This window comes from Synchiropus splendidus, chromosome 7 (genome assembly GCF_027744825.2).
Source record: "Synchiropus splendidus isolate RoL2022-P1 chromosome 7, RoL_Sspl_1.0, whole genome shotgun sequence".
NCBI lineage: Eukaryota > Metazoa > Chordata > Actinopteri > Syngnathiformes > Callionymidae > Synchiropus > Synchiropus splendidus.
The window spans coordinates 14377361-14400222 of NC_071340.1; the positions used below are offsets into that span (position 1 = coordinate 14377361).

At 43.4% G+C, this 22862-nt stretch overlaps 4 protein-coding genes across 8 annotated transcripts; 2 read left to right on the forward strand and 2 right to left on the reverse strand.

The window, feature by feature from the left end:
* Nucleotides 1-2440: 2440 nt before the first annotated feature.
* Nucleotides 2441-10391, reverse strand: LOC128763100 (dynein regulatory complex protein 10-like). Of its 2 annotated transcripts, XM_053871893.1 has the most exons (6): nucleotides 10169-10391; nucleotides 9213-9870; nucleotides 8926-9147; nucleotides 8782-8853; nucleotides 4679-4744; nucleotides 2441-3197 (listed from the first exon to the last, which is right to left on the reverse strand). In XM_053871893.1, exons 1-6 carry the CDS (start codon nucleotides 10243-10245, stop codon nucleotides 3114-3116), a joined length of 1179 nt encoding a protein of 392 aa, XP_053727868.1. In that variant the 5' UTR covers nucleotides 10246-10391; the 3' UTR covers nucleotides 2441-3113. The 2 variants fall into 2 exon arrangements, with proteins under 2 accessions (XP_053727868.1, XP_053727867.1); XM_053871892.1 differs by lacking the exons at nucleotides 2441-3197; nucleotides 4679-4744 and adding an exon at nucleotides 4751-7984.
* Nucleotides 5061-7494, forward strand: LOC128763101 (coiled-coil domain-containing protein 42 like-2-like). Of its 3 annotated transcripts, XM_053871897.1 has the most exons (7): nucleotides 5100-5311; nucleotides 5412-5523; nucleotides 5804-5896; nucleotides 6456-6650; nucleotides 6835-7056; nucleotides 7133-7291; nucleotides 7354-7494. In XM_053871897.1, the coding sequence occupies exons 1-7, from the start codon at nucleotides 5292-5294 to the stop codon at nucleotides 7411-7413; spliced, it is 861 nt and encodes a 286-aa protein (XP_053727872.1). In that variant the 5' UTR covers nucleotides 5100-5291; the 3' UTR covers nucleotides 7414-7494. The 3 variants fall into 3 exon arrangements, with proteins under 3 accessions (XP_053727871.1, XP_053727870.1, XP_053727872.1); XM_053871896.1 differs by having other exon boundaries at nucleotides 5061-5523; nucleotides 6459-6650; XM_053871895.1 differs by having other exon boundaries at nucleotides 5099-5523.
* Nucleotides 10392-10610: 219 nt separating the features above from the next.
* Nucleotides 10611-13538, reverse strand: LOC128762870 (interaptin-like). The gene is made up of 5 exons (XM_053871423.1): nucleotides 13437-13538; nucleotides 12420-13062; nucleotides 12103-12318; nucleotides 11118-11189; nucleotides 10611-11039 (listed from the first exon to the last, which is right to left on the reverse strand). The coding sequence occupies exons 2-5, from the start codon at nucleotides 13059-13061 to the stop codon at nucleotides 10737-10739; spliced, it is 1233 nt and encodes a 410-aa protein (XP_053727398.1). The 5' UTR covers nucleotide 13062; nucleotides 13437-13538; the 3' UTR covers nucleotides 10611-10736.
* A 175-nt stretch (nucleotides 13539-13713) lies between these two features.
* Nucleotides 13714-22753, forward strand: tpcn1 (two pore segment channel 1). 2 transcript variants are annotated; one of them, XM_053870317.1, is made up of 26 exons: nucleotides 13714-14096; nucleotides 15972-16108; nucleotides 17429-17605; nucleotides 17677-17790; nucleotides 17866-17996; nucleotides 18107-18195; nucleotides 18277-18311; nucleotides 18383-18441; nucleotides 18660-18759; nucleotides 19655-19771; nucleotides 19841-19965; nucleotides 20031-20079; nucleotides 20154-20217; nucleotides 20283-20327; nucleotides 20397-20453; nucleotides 20513-20566; nucleotides 20843-20915; nucleotides 20986-21093; nucleotides 21162-21323; nucleotides 21382-21497; nucleotides 21586-21632; nucleotides 21698-21766; nucleotides 21840-21936; nucleotides 22035-22168; nucleotides 22241-22321; nucleotides 22379-22753. In XM_053870317.1, exons 1-26 carry the CDS (start codon nucleotides 14006-14008, stop codon nucleotides 22490-22492), a joined length of 2445 nt encoding a protein of 814 aa, XP_053726292.1. In that variant the 5' UTR covers nucleotides 13714-14005; the 3' UTR covers nucleotides 22493-22753. The 2 variants fall into 2 exon arrangements, with proteins under 2 accessions (XP_053726292.1, XP_053726293.1); XM_053870318.1 differs by lacking the exon at nucleotides 20986-21093.
* Nucleotides 22754-22862: the final 109 nt, after the last annotated feature.

The window sequence follows — 22862 nt, forward strand, 5'->3', positions numbered from 1 at the left end:
GTCTCAGGACCGTAACAATGAACGCTTGAGCGTTACATATGATAGGAGGAATCAGAGGTTTATTTACACAATACGATCCATCCTTGCTCTTATTTAAAAGCCACAAGAACAAGCTAATGTTGTTAAGCACAGTAAAGTAACAAGACTGCGACCGGGGCTAATTCGCCCCTAAATGAGAGTTTATGGCCGAAACAGCCCTGAAATCGCTGATGTAGATCTTAATATGAGGATGAGTGCTGTCAAGGATAAGAGGCCAGAGAGGAGTGTGTGCGCTTGTGTGTGCGCTTGGTTGTGGGCTCTAGCTTAAAGACAAAGGGAGGGGTCAAAGGTCAAACTAACAGCAGACAGGCCAGTCCCGGGTCAGAGGGCTCAGACTAACCTGATCAGTGGTTGCTGTTTATCGGAGAGCAGTCTGATCCCCCTTAGACCCATCTTTATCTTTGACTGCTGGACTTTCACTTTCAGACTTGGGAACATGAGGAGCGCTCGAGCACTGCCGCCGTTCTCCAGCGCACTGAAGGCAAAATGTTTGTGATGTGAGCCAGAATAATTGTTTTAACTCCTCGCACACCACGATGGTCCCACGACCGGCCGCCAAACACACATGACTGGGTGAAAGGGGCAGAGCCGCTCCCCCAGTGGGTGGCGGTGGGGGCAGCGGGCCGTCATGGAGCCAATGTCCCGTCCGATTACAGCCAGAGGACCAGAGAGGCACGCTAATCTCAGCCCTGAACACACACACACACACACACACAGAAAGAGCGAGGGGGGGGGGGCGGGAGAAAAGGAATAGTGTGCATACAATCTTCACAGGACAAAGACGCGCTACCGCAGAAACACACACACACACACACATGCTGCTGTATTCTGTTCAATGAAAAGATTACATCCCAGGCCCCTGACCTCAGCCCGGACCCCTCGCTCAGACAGGACTCACAACATAATGATATCGCTGCCAGCACTTACTGCAGACCAGCGGAGAGCCATGTTCCTTTGCCCCTGGATGAAAAGAACAGGAATTGCTTGGTCACTTGAATTTATTTTATGCTAATGTTTCTCACTGTATCGTCAATAAATAAAACTAATAGTTAACATCTCATACATTCACTTCAACACCACCTTATTCAAACTCTCTTACGTAGCAAAGGAAACTAAAGAGAGCTGACTCAAGTCCAGAATTAATTCCTGTATTAGAAGTTGTCAATGACTATTATCAGTCAGTTTCAAATGCAAAGGTGAAAAGTTGCTCATACTGACCAAAAAAAAAGCTGTTGCTGCAAAATTTTCATGACCTTTCGATGTCACTCATTACAGAATCTGCCTGCTTCCCAGTCCTCACCAGCCCTTTATACCCATTTTTTTTCCTTTGAATTCACTCCCCAATATTTTTTTAAAAGAAACAAATAATCCTCCTTTATCTCTCCTTCACTTTCAACCTGCACACATCTCCTTGAGTCTGGTTTCCTTCTTCGTATAGTCAAGAAATGATTTAATATGAGTAATAAATTTAGGTTTTCTTTATGGATAATTGTGGTGGAATTTATTCAATTTCTCTTTCTCTTTATGTCATGTTCTCTTATACAGAGTTTAGTTTATGTAATATAAGAAGCTTCACTATATATATATATATATATATATATATATATATATATGAATGGTGTATTAGTAACTCATATGTGTATGAGCTGCTAATACACCATTGATATTATTATTATCATTATCATCATTATAATTATTATTAAAGCGAAATGAAAATTTTAGGAATACAGCAGCCCAGTGGATGCGCTTTTATTATGCGTGATGAATGTGGTCTAATTTTCTGTCTTCAAAAATCATTAAAACCTGTGTCATTTTTAAAGTCCCCTCAAGCTGAGCATCGTCTGCCAGCCTCTCTCCTTTTGGTACCCTGCACTCTCTGGAGGCATGTAGCCCCTCGTGTACCATCATGTCTGCAAACAGTCCCGACAAGACCACTGCTGCGAGACAAACACAAACATCAATACATAAACAAATGCTTTCATACACATCAGTTGCTCTAAACACTACGCTCACATGAAGCCGGGTATGGTAGCACTCACTCAGCCTGCTGTCAGAGCCCATTGTTTGGCAGCAGCAGCAGCAGCGTTGTTTGCTCCACACTCAGTGCAATTTTGTGATCGTGTCTCATTATTAATAGATGGTGTCAGAGAGTCGTCCCCCTCTCTGTCTGACAAGGCATTTGCATTTACACAGACTTCCTCTCAATAGCGGTTTGCACCACACTGTTGACCTTTAATAATGGATATTTAAATGTTTGTCACCTCGCACTCGAGCCTGCGTGATGCAGGGGAACATTTCTTTGGATAAAGATTTTGAAATTAAGACAAAAACCCAAGTTTTTCTGTTTATATAAATACACACCGACACAGTAGGCTCTCTATTGCCTCTGCCAATGAATTACTATGGCTCTGCTCATACGATAGCATTTGTTTCTGAACCGAATAACCGACATGATGTAAAACAAATTTTCTGTGTTGGCTGGAAAGAGGCAACCTTAGAAAGGATTTGATTTTGGTGGTGTCTTGTTTGCATTAGAGAATCTGGTAAGGATTAAAACCATATCTGGTGATGTGACCAGCCCCGGTGAAAGCAGGCAGAAACCAGACATTTTGACTCAATAAAAAAACTTTCAGCAGAATCAGCTTTATTGTCATGGTAAGTGGGGATCCCACCAACAAGGAAAGTGCTTTGGAAAACATGCAGTCAAAAACATAATGAAAGTAAAAATGATAATAATAATAAATTGAAATAAACAGAAACAACTAATAAATAAATAACCCACAAACAACAAGGACTGGTCACAAATTTAACAGTCTGATGGCCGAGGGGAAGAAGCTGTTCCTGTGATGGGAGGTTCTGGTCTGGATCGACCGTAGCCTCCTGCCAGAGGGAAGATGGACAAACACTCCATGACCAGGGTGAGAAGGGTCGGCTCTGATCCGACCTGCACGTCTCTGGGTCCTGGAGACATACAGGTCATGTAGAGGTGACACCGATCATAGAGGAGGTGAGGATGGACTGGATGATGGCTGTGTAGAACTCCACCAGCAACTTTGTTGGAAGACATACTTTCCTCAGCTGCCGCAAGAAGAACATTCTCTGCTGGGCCTTCCTGATGAGGAACCTGCCACCAGCCACCATGAGAGGGGACAGAGGAACTGTGAACGGTTTAGAGATTTGAATATTATAGATAGATAGATAGATAGATAGATAGATAGATAGATAGATAGATAGAACAATAACAGCTTTTAGCTTTCTATTAATAACAGAAAGTTATAACTAATTTCCTCTGCTCCAAAACTTTAATCTTTAAAGCTCATTTCAGTTTACAGTGGAGAGTCTGGACGACACATCCCCTCCAGACCAGGTAACAATCGGGCTGTAGGTCCTCAGCGGTCTTTGTGCAGCAGAACCTGACATATTCACCCACCACCTTCTTGGCTGCTAAAAGGTCTGCTGGTGTTTACATGGGTGTGATGTCCCCATATCTTCAGCCTCACACCGCAGCTGCCAACTGACACAACATGCTTTTATTATAATAGCATCCTGGCATTAGTATTAATAGAGCACTGACTTTGTGTGCATGTGTGTGTCAAGTCGTTCATTCATCAAATATGAATACAGCTGCATCTCTGCCTGCAGTCATCTGTGTTGTTGTTTTCCCCTTCACTGCATTTGGGTTAAGCCTCCTCTTCTCCCAATCAGTTTCTGCTTGTATTAGTCTATTTGTGTGTGTGCGGGAGTCTTGAGAAAACACACTAATGCACTCTCCTGCACCGGTGTCACCACCTTGCCCCCCTGCCAGGAGATGATTCTTCAAAAATAACAGCACACAGTAGTTCCATTATCTGCGCTAATGCCACCTTCTCCCCTCATCCATCCAGCAACATGTGATGTCTCATCTTCTCTGCGGACACACCTTCCCCTTAAAGGTGATGACAAGTTCCCAACGTATATTCCCAACAATGTGTCACCTATCCAAACGATTGCGGATAATGGAGTGGATGCTGATGCCTGTATTGCTCACCATCCAATAGTTGTCTGGATGGTTGCTTCTTCTTCTGTTAGGTTCGGCTGTTAATCTGACTGAGGTGTTTTGATGAACAAACCATGAGCTTGGGTGCATTATCTGTCAGATTTCCATCTGAGTCACAATCCTGAATCTGCCTCTGACTATCTCCTCTTCACTGAGATCATATGCCCTTTATACAGCTGTCAATCTGGATTTTAATCCATAAATCTTTTTTTCTATAACCCTCAAGTAGACTTTCATATCTCCTGCCTCACGGCTTTCCTTTCTCCCTCTTCATATTTGACTCTGAATTTAAACCAATATCTGCAAAACCCTAAATATCTTCTGCTTGCTTAGACAAATATTCAAATGCATATTAAAAATACTGCATCATGGCTGAACACGTATCATGGTGGATAGAAAGAGATTCATGACCAGTCGCAATAATTTCACACGTCCTTTATCTGGGATGTCATCGTGTGTCAGCAGGGTTCATGGCGGGATGCATGATGTGTGTAGCTCGCGTGCTCCAAACATCAGCAAGAGAGAGGTGTGATACAGTGTGACTTTTGTGCTTCAAGAGAAAACATCACACGTTCCTGGTGAAAAACCTGCTGAAAAACAAACCCAGATTGTGTCGCGGATCCGACTGCCGTCCTGGAGACGACTGTGAAAACAGTGAATTGACAGCTCCTATGAAAAAAAATAAAAATAAATAAAAGTATAATAATAATCAGAACAAAACAAACGTACAAAAGTAATTTGATGTCTTTGTTCAAAGATCATCTGGGCATCACATCAAGTATTAATTGTGGCCACATTTTGGGAATTGTTGGAAGGAAATACACAAATAAATAGATATAATAGACAATAAAGCGTGAGGGTGTGAACAGCAGGGTGTAAAATGGCTTTACAAGGAGATACATATTACAAATAGTGTATCAGCGTTGAAAACATTTCACATTTTATTTCTATTTCATATGATAAAATGGTATGACGAAGTAGGATTTTAGATACAACTTAAGCGTCTTAAGCGTTGAGCATCGCGGCCTGTGTCGTGGTAACTGTGATTGACAAACTTCACCACCCGCTGCTGGTGGCGCTGCCTCCGGCCGCGTCCGTTTGGGTTTCCATAGTAACCGAAGACTGGCAACAAGTTTTGAAATATACGTTAGAAAGAAGTGAGTGAAGCGGGGACTTTACAGTGAAATAAAGTCAAGGCTGAAGACACCGGCCGGACATGAGCTGCCAGAGTTCACGGTGAGTTCGTGACGAATCAGACGAAGCAATGGGATGTTGATCGTTTAAAAATGCGTGCACGTATGTGGTTTGAAACGTTTGCTTTGCGTGTGCTAAACAGCGCCGTGGTGACCGGGAGCAGCCTGTGGGAGTGGAGCGACACTTTGGTTCATTTACGGAGGAAACGGCGGGAGCAGGAAACGCTGTCTGCGGTGATTGAGGAGAGCCGACAGGTGCTGAGCTAACGTGTGCTAGCATATGCTAACGGCTAACGCCGAACATGACTGACATTACAAGTATGGTATCAACCACAACTCACACGGTTCTCACCGGTGGGTGTGTTATAAGGGTCTCCTGCTCGCATAATAAGACTTTTTGTGTTCTTTTTTTTATTAAATGATGCTGTTCTGTCCTATTGCTTCACCTTGTTAATAGTTCTTGGGCAGGGAGGATGGTTCTGTGGCTTCACTTTACAAGTTTACTGTCAAGAAACCAGGGAACTTTCTTTGGTAGAAATCGGAGGAGTTGAGACTCCGCAAAGAAGAGCGCCAACAAGAGGCTGAGCGAACCAGAGGACTGAGCCGAAGCCAAGATATATTACCCAAGGTACCTTAAAAAATGTATTTATTCATTTGTTTGTTTTAATAAAAGCATCCTACTGTAGATAGAACAATACAGAATGGGTGAATTTAAGGTGTCAGGATAGTCCCACGGCAAGAGTTGAAGGTTTGACACTTAGGTGTTAAACCCAATGCCTTTCTGGACTCCCTGTGTTTGCTATGGTTTCCATCTGCTCACCTAAAACATAGAGGTTCATTGATGATTGTAAAATATCCGCAGATATGCGTGTGGTTTTGTTTACTGTGTCATTATTTCCTCTCAACCTCTCCATGTTCTGTGCCAGGTTATGTCCCTATAAGCAGCATTACAGCAATACGTGGAAGAAACTTAACTGAATTGGTTAATGTGTATTTAGGGAAAAGTGGGGTCATTTCACAGTTTTGCCCGAGATCACTCGCCTGTTTTATTTGACTTTAGATTCAGTTCAGTCCAGATGTAAAGCTTGTATTAGTGCACCGCGATAGACTTATTCTTGGGAAAGCTTTATTTTGATATATTTAGTAGATTAAAAAAATCTAAATCTGAAATTATATCTTTCCCTCAGAAGGATCGCGAAACAAGCCGTGCTGTTCTAAAAGCCGAGAAGCAAAAGAGGGAGCTGACTAACATGGAGGCCGAGCTGCAGAAACTTCAAGAGGAGCAAAGTTCATTGGAGAGGAGAATAGAGCAGCAGCTGCAACAGGTGCAGAGATGTTCTCTGTTCCATGACTTCATGCAGCGGGTTGTTCAGGCAACTAAGGTAACATTTTCAGTCCATTTCTTTCCTCATATTATGATCCATTAAACAGTGTAACATTGGTTGAACTTTTCCTTTTGCAGTAGTAACTGTGAAGTTGTAACTGAACACCTATTATGTAGTAGGATGATTTTGAAAGCTTTAGTAAATAGTACATTAGTTTGGATGTTTTTTCCACCTGTTGCAGTTTGAAAATGTTCAGGCCATCACAGATTCTCTTGAGAACCTTCTTCGCACCAGAGATCAGTTCAGTGAGAGGTTCAGCCGAGCAGATGAGCAGGTGAACCGGCAAAGAAAAGCTCTGCTGACACATGAGGACCAGCACCGTCTGACCGTCCTGGGGAGGAGCAACCAGCTGTTGCAGCTCCAGACTGAACTGGAGAGGACGTTCTCAGAGGCTGAATTCTGGGTACAAGACACCATCATTGAGATTTTATATCAAATGTTGTGAAGCAATTGAGGGTTTCAGCTGTGTTCATACACAGGAGAGAGAGTGGAGTCACATCCAGGAAACGGCAGCAAATGAAACCCTACTGCTGGGTCAAATTAAAATGGCGACCCTGAACCTCCATGAGTTGACGAATGGAGAAGCAGAGAATGCAGGAGCGGAAGCTACGTACGATACAGAGTTACTGCTGGAGAAGGTAAGAGACCGGCTACAGGGGGCGACTGAACAATGAAATTCAAAACTTGTGTTCTTTCACAGATCAGCGTTTTTGTCCAGGACCATAATGACATTGTGAAGTGGGGAACTACTTTCACATGACAACAGCTGGTTTGTTTAGTATAAGGCAAGACCTTTTCCTGTGTCATGGATTATGCTATACACAATAAATACTGCCATCTGCCAGACTGCTGTAATTATTTGTGCTCACTGTAAAACACGTCCTGGGCTTGAATCGAACATTGATCTCAAGATCTCCTCTCTGGTTTAACCCCTTAATCTGGAAACATCGATTGGTGACTCTATTCAACCCAAGTTGCATAATTCCTTCCAGGCTCTGTGTTTACGAATGCAATCATCTTCAGCTATTTCAAAACGCTGTGGATTATTTCTTCCCTTTCTTTCCTTTCCCCTTGCCCTTGCCCTTGCCCTTCCCTTTGGGATTCTTGGCAGCATTGCGAGCGCAGTAGTCTCTCCAGTAGGCCTGGATCAGTAGAGCAGCCTTTGTCTTCCTCTCCAGCTCCTTCAGCTCCGCCTGTCTCTGCTCCTCTAACTGTCGCCGTCTCTCCATGATCATGTTGTACTCCACTTCCAGAACTGCGAAGGGCTCCGCCAGCATCCTCAATTCCTCTTCTTCGCTTTCATACTGCTTTTCACATTTTTCCAGGTCACCCTGCCATGATGATGCTACATGAGTAAGCAGGAACCTTTAGCCTCGAGGACAAAAGGTCAAAGGGATCAATCACATCTAAAGGCTGGAAAAGCCCATTCGCTTCTGCTTCCATATACAATACACAGACATGCTCTCGTTTAAGTTTAAAGAGGTAGGTTTAATTTAATTATTTTTCTAGGGGGAATTGCTTTGTGATGTTGCGCCCCCTTCTGTAACTACAATAGTGAGTTTCAGCGGGTTCTTGTAAAGAGGTGAAATGCTGCCGCCCAGTGGTGAGGCTGGATATGTCAAGATAACTATAGCTCTGAACGCTCGGGACGTGGAAGAGAATGAAAGATATTTATTGAGATTGATATTTTGGCACGTATCTGGTTTTATTTTGTCTTCTACAACTTAAAATTGCTTTGCAATATCTTGCTTTGCATAAAATAAGATTTCGGATTGTATTTAATGTAAAACAAAAAACAGCTTAACTGTAAACAAAAAAACAACAACTTTTTTTTCATTGGCTTTTACATAATCTTGTTTGACTTATATGTCAACATGGATCATGGATCAAGTCCTAAACTGATTCTTGGCCGGGGGACTGGAGAAAGAATGTTTGCTTTTCTATTTCCAATTTGACCCGTGTGAGGAGTCTTGTCAATTCATCATATTTTAAATCTAGTGGTTTACTAAGTAATATGTCAGTTATCACTCTTTTCTAGTATAATTCTCACAATGCCAGAATTATACTAGGAAACGTATTAAGCTCTTTGCAATGTTTACAGATATTGAACTAAAACAATTTTTTTTACCTGATTCTCCTCCATTCTCTCATCAAAATCATTGAGGAATTCTTCAATTTCCACCTCTTGTCTTTCATTTTTCTGTTTAAAAAAGGAAAAAAGGTAGTGAGTCTAACAGCACTTCCAAACAAGTGCTTCATCCAAACTATTAACCTCCTGTAGTTCTCTAATGGCCTCTTTGTTCTGAAGAATCAAATTGTTGAGCTGCACACTGAGCACATCAATTTCCTTCCGTGTGGCCGCCTGCTTCACTGCCGACGATTTGATGCACGTCTGACAGTGTTCGTCGGATAAAAGCGGCAGACTCATGTCCTTTTTGTCGTCAGCTTGAAGCTGGCTCTCCAAATATTTGAGCTCTTCCTTTTTTTCCGAAATCTAGGATGCAAAGGAAATCGCAGATGTTAGACAAGTAAAACCAAGACCAAGTGTTTGTTTCTCACCTGTGAATCGACTTTTTTGATGATGTCAGCCATTTCTGCTTCCAGCTTGACAATGTCCTCCATGTCCTTGAGGGTGCACGTGGGAGCCTGCTTACGCAACAGCAGCTGCAGCTCTTCATCGGGCGTGTTTTTCAATCTTTCAATCATCTGCTTGTGAAACTTCTTGAGACCTCCGAGGAGCAGGCCTTCCTGCCCCGTACATGACTTTGTTTTTAAGTCAAAAATGGCTTCCGGATTTGCTTGGAAACACCTAAAGATATTCTTGACAGATTCCATGAAGTCTCTCTCAAGTCGAATGCTGTCTTCTTCTGCATGACCTTCGAACCCTTGCACTCCGGAGAATCCCCTGAAGCCCTCCAAGGCTTCAAGTCTTTCCGCCGATATTTGATGCGAGTTCAGGGATTTCATCAAGTCCTTGTCCTCCACGTCAGGAATGGTGTCCAGGTGCAGGAAAGAGAGACGGGTCATGGCGATCTCGATGTTGGTGATGAAGCTGTGCAGCGTATTTGAGATCTGCTGGGCTTCCACGGAGAGCAGCAGATTGCGTGGCAACTTGCTCCCGCCATCCTGGAAGTTACTCCTTGACTTCTGCAGGAGGGAGACTTGCCGAGTCATCTTCTCAGCAAGCATCTCTATCTCCTCCATGGACAGAACCATGCTGAATGTGGAGGAAACAAATGCAACAGTTCTTTCTCATTCATTTCTCCACAGCTTCAGCACTGTATTGTGCATATTAGTGGGTTGATTTAAGTCCAGGTGTCAAGTCAACACTACACCAATAAGTCTGAGGCAGTCGCGGTCAATAGGGAGGCCATATTGGCTACCCATCTACAGAGTCAACAAATGTTTCATGCTCTACATAAGTAGAGCCGCATTACTTTCCTTGAATTTGAATGTGCCTTTAGTAACTGTTGACTTGAACTGACCCTTGGTGCAATAGTAAATGTGATACTTACATCTCTTCTTTCTTCTCATCGTCTTGGGTCTCCTGATCATTTTTCTTCTTGGGCTTCTTTTTCTTATTCGCCGGCATGATTCCTGGTCCCACAAAGCTTTCTACGTGGAGATGCTTTTGGAATTATTCTGGAATGTTCTACGTCTTCCGGATCATTGTGACTACTTTGCTCAAGTTGTGAGTGTTTTACTGCAACATAGTTGCATTGTATATTGATGCGATGCAACACTGTGTCTGGCTTTTTGATGTCTGTTTTAAAATTGGAAGCAATGTCGATGTAGCAACAAAGACGGTGGCTATGAAGCCCAACAAAGATGAGCGTTATTTAAGTTCTGAGTCACTAAGGCAAGTCAAAATTCTGTGTAGGCAGAATGAAGGCGGTATTGTTCACATCAACCTGGAGTGGACAGAGACAGTGTTTTAATATGGACCATGATGTTTGCTGATGGCACAATGATCTCTACATCATGAGTCTGGAAAAGCAATATGACTTGAAGACAAAGCTGAAGAAGCCAGACTCAGACAGAACACATGGAACAGCAAGTTTTGGATAACAAGTCCATCTGATCTCATTGTTGTTTATGCGCCATCTTCGTCTTCCTTTCCTTCTTTTTAGACTTGCTCTTTTTGACTTTCGATTTCCTCTTCATTGTGTCGCGGGTGGAGTGTCCTCTCCAGTAGGCCTGAATCACAATCGCTGCTTGGGTCTTCACCTTCAGCTCCTCCGCTTCCTCCTGTCGCCTTAGTTCCAACTGTTGCCGTCTCTCCATCACTAGATCGTATTCGTGTTTCAGGGCGGCGTACGGTTCCTCCAGCTGACTGATCTCACCTTGCTCTTGGTTTAACAGAGTTTGAACTTTCTCCAGTTTAGCCTGAGAGAGATAAGGAGCTTATCAACACTTCAGAAATGGTTAGACAAGGGCGCACACATAAAAGCACAGGTTGAGTACCTGATTTTCTTCCATCTTTTCATCAAAATCGTGAAGGAATTCTTCTATTTCAATTTCCAGCCGTTCATTTTTCTGAAAGAGAATGTAAATATAGCTCTGATTGGGGGTTAAACAAATATTCTGTTTTTTTAAAAACATCTTCTGAATCTGTAGAAACCAACTTGGAACTTGTCATCATAGTATCTCAGGGCATAAATGATTCCAGCTGAAGTGTGCGATTTCACTGGGCGCTACTTGAGGCCCATGTTAATGCTGCTCCCTCTGTGATGATCTGCCACATCCTTTAAGCTTGTGACACTTAAAACCTCTTTTGTCATTACATGTTCTCACCCTCCTTCCCACATCAACATTGCAAATTTGAGGGCTGAAATTATCACGTACAATTTTTGTTCAAGGGAGGACATGAGTAGCTTCTACCAACACAATAGCCCGAGGTAAAGCCACTGTTAAATTCATGCAAGCTTCAAGCTGCACTCTGTCACCACAACTCCTGAAACCTCCTTTAAAAGAGACTTCTGTTATAGATTAAGTTATAGATCTAAGTAGTTGAGCAATTATTGATTTATATATTATTGATTATATATATATATATTATATATATAGTGATTTATTGTGCTCTTGTCAAACTGAGGTAAAATAAACAATATTTTATTTTGTTGTTTAAATGTATGTATGGGTCCATCATTTGATTCAGTAATATACCAAATTCATTCAAATTGAAAAATGTGGCTTTTTGTGGCAAATATTCTTAAACCATTAAACTGCGATTAATTGAGATTACTCACAAATTCTCGAATTAACTAGATTAATTTTGTAAGTCAAATCCCACCACTAATATCTATCTATCTATCTATCTATCTATATATATAGAATTTTTTTTTTATAAATATATATGATGAATTTCACAGCCAAATTCAGCTTCTTTAGGAATGAAAATGTGGGTTTATGTATGTTGCTTAATAAAGCCAAAATCATGAAAAGTTACCTCTTGAAGTTCCCTTTCGTTGTCTTTGTTTTCAAGAATCAAACTCTTGAGCCGCGTGCTGAGCTTGTCTATTTCCTTCTGTGTGGCCGCTTGTCTCATTTCTGAAGACTTGATGTGTGGCTGACAACGCTCGTCTGATAAAGAAGGCAGTTCCTTTGAATGGTCCTCCTGCAGTTGACTCTCCAGGCCATTGATCTCTTCATTTTTTCCATGAATCTATGATACATTTTAATTACACATAACAAGTTGTCAAAATGAGGGCTCACATTAAGAATATTGAATGATGATGAGTGGCCTTGCAGCAGACGCTTCCTCACCTTCAAGTCCACTGTCATGGTGAGAGCCGACATCTCTTCTTCCAGTTTGTCGACATCCTTTACCTTCTGCGCGATGGATGACGGCACCGGCACGTGCAGCAACCGGTGCAGCTCTTCATCTGGGTTGGTCTTCAATCTTTCGACGATGTGCTTGTGAAATGTCCTCAGTGCTCCAATGAACACTCCAGCCGTCTCTAAATCTTGACACCCATCTCTTCTTTTCAAATCAAAAATGTCTTCTGGCTTTGCCCTGAAATGCTTGAACAAATTCCTCACTGATTTCATAAAGTCTGTCTGTAGCTTGGCCCAATTTTCTTCACCAGCCTCCGTCTGTGTTATTTCTAATTCTTCCAGCGTTTTTGCCAACACCTGATGCTCCTGAAGGCATCTCATTAACTCTTTGTCCTCCGTTTCCACAATATTGTTCACATGCAGGAAAGCCAAGCGGCTCACTGCGATCTCACTGTCGGTTATGAAGCTCTGCAGTGCGTTGGAGATGAGTTGGGCCTCCACTGAGAGCAGCAACTTGCATGGCAGACTGCTGCTGCCAGCCCTTGGTTGGTTATTTTTCCTCCGCAGCAGAACAACCTGGCGAGAAATCTTCTCCACCATGACTTGGATTTCCTCCGGAGACACATTCATTCTGAAAGTAAAGAAAGCAATATCCAAAATCAAATTATTTTATTATGGTTATTGAGCAATGTTAGTTTAAATATGAAAATACCATTATATTTATTTATGTTTGGTTTTAGTTGTTACAGTTGATTCCTTCTTTTTACTCGTTACAAAGTGATACCATTGTGTGTACAGTGCCTACTGACTCACAAAACTTGAGGTGCTCTGTGCATATTCAGAAAAATGTAGTGAATATAGAAATACCACTTGTTTCACAACAACACTCATCTAACTAAACTACACAGCTACTTTGGCTGCAAAATGACTTCGGAAATGTTAGCTCTTATTGATAACAAACAATTCTAGTGTTTTATTTAAGTAGAATGATACATGCTTACTTACTTTTACGTCTTGTAGTGGTCTCCGAGTCACGCCAAACAAACCCACTGTTGCGGTCTTCATGTTGCTAGGATACAATAATAAATCATTTGATCAAGCAACACATTTATAATACGTTGAATAAAACCGCAAAAACACATGCAGTCAACGATTCTTGCGTTTCTCGTTAAAATGTTAAAAATCAAATATATTTTGTACAGTATTTTCCTGCATAATACACGAAAAAAGTCGCTTTATTTTGAAACGTGTGCGTTTTTTACGTCACCCACCATGCCGTCAAACGATTCGGTGTCGTGAAGAAGATTTGTTTTCCAGTGACAGCATCCAGTGTTTTTATTGCACCGTCGTCAAAAAAATAATAAAGTTGCGAACAATACGCTTAAACACAACTTGGGAATCATTTAGACAAAGGCGAAAACTCCTTCCTGAAATGTGCCAGGAGTGCTACGGTAGTTAGCGGTTGTTAGCTTCGCGCTAATAAGATGTGCAGCTATGTCATTTAACAGTTAGCTGGCGCTCTGCGAAGTGAGGGGAATCGATTGGTCTCAAAGAGACAGGACCTATTTAAAAGAATGGATGTCGACGACGACGTGCCTCTGATTTTGACCTGGGACGAAGCAAATAGCGGTCTGTTCAATGAGGAACCAGAGAGGACAGACGAGAGTGAGTGCTTTTTTTTTAAGTCATGTCTTCATGGTGGAACGCATACTTTACTATATTGCTATGTAACCGTTATTTTAATGCAGGAAATCAGTTTATCCGTGTATACTTAACGGTAAATTGTGTACATGTGTAACCAGAATCACGGTGGGAGTCTGGCTAAAGGACGCACTGACACGTCTTGAAGTCATGAGTTCATGTTCAGTGTTGATGGTGGTGGCATGATGAGGACTTGTATCCTGTATAAACCTTAGTATTTTTTCATCGCCACTTCCTCTGTTGTGAGGGAGAAAGTAGCTAGCCTGGTTTGGTAATATGCTCCACTTTCTAGACATGCTGAATCAATGCCCATTTGTCATGTTCAATTCTTCTGATGCTGACTGAAGAGACTGTCAGGACACTAGGCGCTAGACTGTACGAAGATATTTATCCAAAGAAATGACTACACTAATGTGAGCGTAATAACAGACAGTGAAACATGAAACCTTTATTTGTAAGGCAATTGCAAGTCTGGTTGATTGAAGATTGCTGTGTCCAAACGGGGACCTGAGCCAGAAGGAGACATCTCTGATCTCTCTTGGACCCTCAGTCAGAGCTGGCTCAAGTGAAACATCTGTTACCTGACTCAAGGAGTTTAATGTTAATTGTTTTTCGTTATGATCAGTCGTATGTAATCTCAATTTCCTGACTGATCCCTGCATCTGCAGTTAGTGCACGCCTCTGCCCCTCCCTGGTGGAGAAGTGTAGTGTGTGGGTGTGTTTGTGGGCTTTCCTGGCTCTCTGACTCCAAGGTTGAGCAGGAAGAGGAGAGGGGCTCATATCAGTACGTGTGGAACCGGTGGAAAAGAGGAAATATTCTGGAGGTCTGCTACAGAAACCCTTCCCCAGATAGGAGTGTGAACTTCTATAGGAGGATCTTTGTTCATCTTTCGTGGCTGGAATAATATAGAAGACATCCACACTGGATTTATATTTGGCAGCAGTCTTTTGAAACCCTTGTGGCAGCACATGAGGGTGCTCACATGGCGTCCTCCTGTCAGGATATTGTGGAGCTGGGATGGAATTTGATCCTGTGCCCTTGCAGCCCTTTGATGTCCTGATTGAAGAGGGATGACTTTAGTGGAATGTCTCTCACTGATAATGCTTTCCAGTGCGACTCATCCTAGACTCTGGATTGTTCAGGAAACATCTATATCTTAATCAGGACAGCTTGTTTATGCATAATCTCTAATTTTGGAATTGAATGTTTCGTCAACTCATGCCATCATGGAATGATAAGAAACAGATCAGTGACATTGCGCGACATACCTTCACCAATCGACACTGTGCTGTTGCATGCAGTAAGAGGCCTGTAGCAGTTCTCAACTGCTTGCCGACGTATTCTGTATCGTCACATGACAGTTAAAGACGTTCTGTCCAAAGGTTGTGGAACATCACTTATTTTCATTGGACCTCATCTGTGAATCTCCAGCGTTTTTCTTTTTTTTTCTCTGCACAATGATTTCTGTTGTGGTCGACACCAACTAGGGCCGTCTACTTCCGGCCAGTGGAATGTTTGGATGTCTGTAGCTCCAGATGTGTGCAGCTGCTGAAGCTGGGTGTGAATGGACGAACCCGAATGACACTGGCGCCTTTACTATGAACAACAAATTGATTCTTCTTGAAAAGGAAGACATTTCAAAGCGATCAATGGATGGTTTATATAAACCCACCTCTTTTTCTGAGGCTCGGAGCTGCCGGGAGACTCCTCTAGTGTTCTCCTCATATGTTTTTGAGCTAGAACTTGGCTCCACTGGTAGGAAACTCCCTCTGTTAATGGTTGTGCAAATGCTCAGTAGTTTCAAAACGTCTTTAAAATGTCTGCATCTTCTTTTCTAGATGGAGGTGCAGGGAACTATGACATAGTAAACAACGCTGTGATGTCAACACCTGGACCACAAAACCACAGGTCACAGAATGTGTCATTACGTCAAAGCTGGGAGATGAACTACCAAGAGGCTGCTATTTACCTGCAGGTACACGCAAGCACAACATACATGTTGTATTCTATCTGCTGTAGTTGCAAAGTAGCTCATATAAAAGACCGCAGCTAGTAAAACCCATAAGAATTGCTGTCTCTTTATAACCTCAGATTTGATTATGTTTTAGTGCCACAGATGAGTCGACTATATGTAGCACTAAAGTGAGGTCGGCTATGATGTCGCTCTGCCAGAGATATGCTGAGAGAATCTGTCATCCACCAGATGCTTAGTTAAGTGACGCTTAGATAATGAGATTGGTGAAGAGGTGAAAGAAGCAAGCATGTGACTAAAGGGGTTTATGCTATGTGGTATCCATGTGTGGAAAGTGACAAATATATGCTTGGCGTATTCTCTTAGCAGGGAATTCCTTTTGGTTATAATGTTGGGGAGAAATACTGCACATTGAATATTAATCCAGCCAATGGCCTGACTTCTGTTATCTCTGGGTCATATTAATATATCTATTTAGAGTGAGCAAAAAAAAAGCTTGACGTATATATCTAAAAACAATACAGATTTTTCTCCCCAGAGTCGAGATTATTTGTTCTTTTTTTCCTGGTGACAATGATGTGGTGTGTCATATCCGTTTCCGGGTGAAGAGGTCGGTGAGCCAAGGCTCTCAATCACTATTAATCCCCCAAAATGTACTGACAGAAGGTGCACTCATCACTCATAAACTGCTTTGTTTATTTAATAATACCCCCAAGATCACCACATGGACTCACCAAATTCCTGCAGTAAACCCTGAAGTGCATTGTTTTATTTTGCTATTTGCAACTACCACATGTATATTATTTCCATAAGTGTATGATTCACCTTCTGTCGCTAGATAAGGAAAGAGGAATTTAGAATCACCAATGGTAGTAGCACAATAAATGGAAATGCATGAGCAACGTCCCAGCCCCAGTTTCCTTAGATTTTACTCTTGAATGATACAGAGTAGACCACAGCAGAACACAGGCTTGTTTGGAATCGTGATTTGCATAAACTCTGTCTCACTGATTCATTCTGCCTACCTTCATACTTGCTCGGTAAACAAACACAATTTTAAGGTGTTCACTTCAGAGAACATCTTCAAGTGGATTTTTCTGATTTCTGCTGTCATTTACAGTATTTTGGCAGAGCCACACTTGATTGTGTTTGCAGAGATTGACAGCCGGTGAAATAATACCCACTGCCTGAATGAGTGTTATTACAAGGATCAAATGTCTTAATGTCCGAGCCTCCTAACCCGAATTCATCACTTAAACGTGCCTACGCGATCCGTGCTGTTTTTGAGATGCTTCACAGTGTACTGTCCTACTCCCTGCGCAGGAAGGTGAAAACAACGACAAGTTCTTTTCTCACCCGCGAAACCCAAAGGCGCTGGCCGCCTATTTGTTTGCCCACAACCATGCGTTCTACATGATGGAGCTGCTGACCGGCCTCATGTTGCTGATGCTCTCTCTCTGTGAAGCTCCTGCTGTGCCTTCACTCCGTCTTGATGTCTATGTGAGTGACACTTACAAGCGCAAGTGAGTTCTGGTCCGGTTTCCTCAATGCATCATGTTTGACCCCTTCAGATTCATGCCACGCTGGAACTGTTTGCTTTGGTCATGGTGGCGTTTGAGCTCTGCATGAAACTCCGCTGGCTCGGCTTTCATACCTTCATCAGACACAAAAGGACCATGGTTAAGGTATCGGGATTTTCATGAAGGTTCTGACACAGACTTGATCACATGCTTAACATCTTCTCCTGTGTGTTTCAACAGCTGTCTGTGCTGTTGCTTCAGTTTGTGGAAGCCATCGTGGTGCTGATCAGGCAGACGTCACACATGAGAGTGACCAGAGCCCTGCGCCCCATTTTCCTGGTGGACTGTAGATACTGTGGTGCCGTACGAAGGTTCGCTCTCAATTAGAGTTCTCAAAAAGTTTTCTTCTCTACCACTCGGGGTCGTCGTTGCGCCCACCTTGTCCAGCACGTTTCATAAATCTAAGTTATGTGTCCAACAGAAACCTGCGGCAAATCTTCCAGTCCCTCCCACCGTTCATCGACATCCTCCTGCTGCTGTTGTTCTTCATGGTTATCTTTGCTATTTTGGGTACTTCCTTTCATGTGAATCAAGAAAAAGCCTATGAGCATTTAGTTGTAATTTTTTTACCTTTCATTTGTCTCTTCGTAGGTTTCTGTCTCTTCTCAACAAACAAACTGGACCCTGTAAGTGGACTCATGATCCGTAGTTTGTGTGAGATATAAAAGTTAACCAGAGTTTTGTCCTCTGACCACAGTACTTCAACACCCTGGAGAACAGCATTGTCAGTCTGTTTGTTCTGCTGACCACAGCAAAGTAAGCTCTGCTCTCCACGCTGCACTTTTCACTGATCACATGACATGAAAGTGCACTTCCTTCAGTGACCGCTCGCACCTCTGTCTCTTCACACATTGTCAAACAGATTGTTTTTCTGTCATCTTCAAATTCTTATGCTTTGACGGCCACAATAACAATTCGGTTTTGAGAAATGCACGTACAATGGATGAATCCTCACAAAAGTCTGTCTTGTGTAGTTTTCCTGACGTGATGATGCCGGCCTACTCCAAAAACAGCTGGTCTTGCATGTTCTTCATCGTGTACCTCTCCATTGAGCTCTACTTCATCATGAACCTGGTACAGTCATGTTTCTATTTAAACTTTGTCTTTTTCACTGACAGATTGTGACTTTCGGGTTGTGGAAGAGCCATCCCAAAATTATCAGCAGGATATAAAACTGAAAGGAGCTTGTTTACAATTGATCCAGACAGTCTGGAGGCCTGGAGTAACAGGAGAGCAAATCGATGAACTGAAGAATCGGAAGGAACATCTCTGCAGGCGACTCTGTATTCATCTGGAGTGACCTGTAATTCATTGTTTTAATCGATAATATAAAGTGGCTAAATTGGATTTTTATTGGGAAACTTGATATGCTAGTATTGGGCAGAAAAACGGCACTTACGTTTCCTTAAATACGCGGTTCCCAAACTTTTTATTTAATGTTTATGATTAGTCCTCTCACAAACTGTGAGAGGACTAGCGAGGACCCAGTTTGAAAACCACTTAAACTCTTCGTGAATGCAGATAAAATGCTTATTTGTGTCTGTAAAAGCAGAGCATCAGGAACTGGCATATTTGCCTGCTGCATTATGTGCATGAGCAACTTAGAAATCCAAGTGTTCCTGTTCTTCTGATCTCAGCACCTCAGTATGAAAGTATTACCGCTGAGAGTTCTCCTTCACACTTCCTCTTGAACCAGACCTTCAGATCATTGATCTAAGACACTCGACAAAAGGGCTGTAGTTCACAAACATGTGACCTCCGTTCAGTCCTAAACAACTTTCATAATCAAGTGGTATAAACTGGAACTCTTCTATGACCAACAAGCAGCACAGTAAACGTTTGCAAGTTTCAGGCCATAAACTGGATGTACGATGCAGCTATAAACAAAGTTGAGAACCTGCTTCACTGCAAAATGTTTTTTTAGTTATTATGTTTTTTTCGTCATCCTGAACATCCTCCCTCTCTGCAGCTCTTGGCGGTGGTGTTCGACACTTTTAATGGGGTGGAGAAGATGAAGTTCAAATCCCTTCTGCTTCACAAGCGCTGCGCCATCGACCACGCCTTCCAGCTCTTAGTTAGCCGGCAGGTAGGTCACCGCTTCACCCCGGGGAAGTGGGGCCAGAGCTCCGGTCATGTGTGTCCCATTCCCCTGCAGAGACCGATGGGCGTGTCGCTGAAGCAGTTCGATGGCTTGATGCGTTTCTACCGGCCACGCATGTCGGCCAGAGACCGCTTCCTCACTTATAAAGCTCTGAATACCTCCGGGGCTGCGATGCTCAGGTGAAAGCCACCCACCTTAAGTCAGTGAGCCGTGGTGAGCAACTTCATAAACCTCTGTGCTCTAGTCTGCAGGACTTTTACAAGTTCTACGAGGTGACTGGCCTTAAATGGAAGGTAACGGTCAGAGTTTTATAAATGCCATGTGATCGCTGTACGTGTCGTGACTCGGGTGCTGTGTGGCTTTTCAGGCTCGCCGCAGTGGAGAGCACTGGTTCGATGATCTTCCACACACAACGCTGATCATTTTCAAAGGTAAAAGCCACATGATACCAAAGACTGGGACCCTCAGCATGACGCTTATATCGCTTGTATTGCAGGCGTCAACCTCTTGGTGAAGTCCAAGGCCTTCCAGTACGCCATGTGTAGGTGCCATCACTCAGAGAAGTTCAGTGAGAAACCACTGTAGGCCTGACTCCGTGTTTGTCCTGTAGATGTGGTGGTGGCCGTCAACGGGGTGTGGATCCTAGCTGAGACGTACAAGCTGAACGGTAAGGTCCTGCGGCGAGACGTTGGTGTGGTGTGAAGTTGGACATCTCTGTTCTTGCAGGTGGATTTGCTGAGTCTAAATTTGTTCCCTGGAGTTACATTATCTTCCTTACCAGTGAGTCACATGCACACTCTTGTTCTGTTTTTGATCACTCCGGTCAGTCGCTTCCACCCATTCCACCGTTCCTGCACTCTTTTCTTTACCTCTGTTACTCTGAATATTTGAATATGGGAAATCCTGGAAGTTTTTCAGCATCACTATGTCTCTCCTCCCTGCATGCTCTCAGTTCCTCCTGCTTTATTCTCATTCACCAGTGTATTTTGTTTTGAGCTACGGCCACTTACAACTCTAGACTCTCACTGAAAACACTGAAAGCTGTTTTCTGTGTAGTCTACGGTGTGGAGGTCCTGCTGAAGTTGGGCGGTCTGGGACCCATGGCGTACTTCAGCTCCGGCTGGAATCTGTGAGTGACTCCGTATCTCATCTCACTTCAAAGTTCCTGGTCTTCAGTGTCTCATGACCGGCGTGTTCAGGTTCGACTTCTCTGTGACCGTGTTCGCCTTCTTGGGTCTGATCGCGCTGGCCTTCAACATGCAGCCGTTCTACTTCATCGTGGTGCTCCGACCTCTCCAGCTGCTGCGGTGCTCCACCAGCTTCTGACTCTACAAACCGTTCCTCTTGACGTCACTGACGCTCCTTTATCGCACAGGTTATTTAAGATAAAGCAAAGATACCGGAACGTTCTGGACACCATGTTCGAGCTGCTCCCCAGAATGGCCAGCCTGGGCTTGACCCTCATCATCTTCTACTACTCCTTCGCCATCGTGGGGATGGAGTTCTTCGCAGATGTGGTGTTCCCCAACTGCTGCAAGTGAGCTCTACTCATCTCTGTAGAGATCCTCTCTCCTCATGGACGTCTCTCCTCTTAGCACCAGCACTGTGGCGGACTTTTACCGACAGGGCAATGCCACCATCGGCAACACTACAGTCCTGAAAGAGGGCTACTACTATCTCAACAACTTCAACAACATTCTCCGCAGCTTTGGTACGTGGTGTGATGGTCTGGTCTCGTGGTGATGCGCCTCCCAGCTCCTTGCTCATGTGTGAATTGTGCCATTCACTTTCTGTTGTAGTGACCCTGTTTGAGCTGACGGTGGTCAACAACTGGTACATCACAATGGTGAGATCTTCTTCTACTGCTGATGTCATCTTCTGCTGTGCCACTCACTGACCTGCCTCCTGCAGGAGGGCGTGACCTCGATGACCAGCCACTGGAGTCGCCTTTACTTCATGACTTTTTACATTGTTACCATGGTGAGGATGGACATCTAAGCCCTGAATTCTTCACCTGAGAAACTGTTTCCTCTGACTTCTCACCTCCCCTCAGGTGGTGATGACCATCATCGTGGCTTTTATTTTGGATGCGTTTGTCTTCCGCATGAACTACAGTCGCAAGAACAAAGAAACATTTGAAAACTCGGAGGGTGAGTCGGACGTTGTTATATCACGCGCACGAGGAGACCAGACACTCACAGTTGTCTGGTTACTAGTTGTGTGTTCATTTCATTTGTGTTTTCTCCAGAAGAGAATGGTATCATCTATGAAGTGGAGGTGAGTCGAGATGAAGTCCTGGCCACGCTGGACTTCTACAAACAGAGCAGTCCGTCCTCTCTGAGCTCCCTGCACAAAGTCCTGCAGGCGATAGACAGGAATGAGGTACGAACACCGACTCCCCTGCGTCACACTGGACAGACTCTGAACAGCTAACCTCCTCTGGTCTGTGCACAGCACCTGTCGTTGGTCTACCAGGGTCGGAGGTCAAGAACGAAGAGTGACCTCAGCATGAAGATGTACGAGGAGGAGATGGAGGTACGAGAGTTGGCTGTTTGAAAACTGGTGAGCGTGCTCACGACTGTTTCCTCCCAGGAGTGGTATGCAGAGTATTCCAGGGAGAACCAGTCCCAGCTGGACCCAAGCCTGGAACCAGATCTTGACAGTCTCATCCCGGCCCCTCAGACTGGACCTCACCACATTGACTGATGTCATATAGATACTTTAACCAAACCTGAACTGACCGGGCGGCTGAGAAGCGCGACTCGGAGCGGAGCTCTTTACTAGCACAGTAATTGTACATGTCTGTAAATGAAACCAGATGCCTTAGTTTAGTTTAGTCATCAGTATTAACAGCAGTGTAAATGTCCTTATTCCTATTGGCTCAGCACACTCCTGATGAAATATTCTACTTTTATATTCTGTATTTAACAGCCTGAAGGAGTTTTAATAAACTGTTTTAATTTTTTACACCCATCTCCTCAGTCCTCTTCTTTCATGTGACCACTACACTTGCAGTCCATCTACACTTGTCCAGGAATCGCCTGGAAAAAATAATAAAAAATTGGGAGTAGTATTT

What these genes read in the sequence shown, in the direction of transcription:
- LOC128763101 (XM_053871895.1), top strand. Translation starts at nt 5,362, where the DNA reads ATGCGTGCACGTATGTGGTTTGAAACGTTTGCTTTGCGTGTGCTAAAC. An exon ending in GCCAAGATATATTACCCAAG is followed by an intron (nt 5,897 to 6,455) that starts GTACCTTAAAAA and finishes TCTTTCCCTCAG; the next exon opens with AAGGATCGCGAAACAAGCCG. An exon ending in TCTCAGAGGCTGAATTCTGG is followed by an intron (nt 7,057 to 7,132) that starts GTACAAGACACC and finishes GTTCATACACAG; the next exon opens with GAGAGAGAGTGGAGTCACAT.
- LOC128763100 (XM_053871892.1), bottom strand. Translation starts at nt 10,245, where the DNA reads ATGCCGGCGAATAAGAAAAAGAAGCCCAAGAAGAAAAATGATCAGGAG. An exon ending in CCATTAGAGAACTACAGGAG is followed by an intron (nt 8,854 to 8,925) that starts GTTAATAGTTTG and finishes TTTTTTAAACAG; the next exon opens with AAAAATGAAAGACAAGAGGT. An exon ending in AGAGAATGGAGGAGAATCAG is followed by an intron (nt 7,985 to 8,781) that starts GTAAAAAAAATT and finishes TCATCATGGCAG; the next exon opens with GGTGACCTGGAAAAATGTGA.
- LOC128762870 (XM_053871423.1), bottom strand. Translation starts at nt 13,061, where the DNA reads ATGAATGTGTCTCCGGAGGAAATCCAAGTCATGGTGGAGAAGATTTCT. An exon ending in CCATGACAGTGGACTTGAAG is followed by an intron (nt 12,319 to 12,419) that starts GTGAGGAAGCGT and finishes AATGTATCATAG; the next exon opens with ATTCATGGAAAAAATGAAGA. An exon ending in AAAAGATGGAAGAAAATCAG is followed by an intron (nt 11,040 to 11,117) that starts GTACTCAACCTG and finishes TATCTCTCTCAG; the next exon opens with GCTAAACTGGAGAAAGTTCA.
- tpcn1 (XM_053870317.1), top strand. Translation starts at nt 14,006, where the DNA reads ATGGATGTCGACGACGACGTGCCTCTGATTTTGACCTGGGACGAAGCA. An exon ending in TTCAGCTCCGGCTGGAATCT is followed by an intron (nt 20,916 to 20,985) that starts GTGAGTGACTCC and finishes CGGCGTGTTCAG; the next exon opens with GTTCGACTTCTCTGTGACCG. An exon ending in CTTTTTACATTGTTACCATG is followed by an intron (nt 21,767 to 21,839) that starts GTGAGGATGGAC and finishes ACCTCCCCTCAG; the next exon opens with GTGGTGATGACCATCATCGT.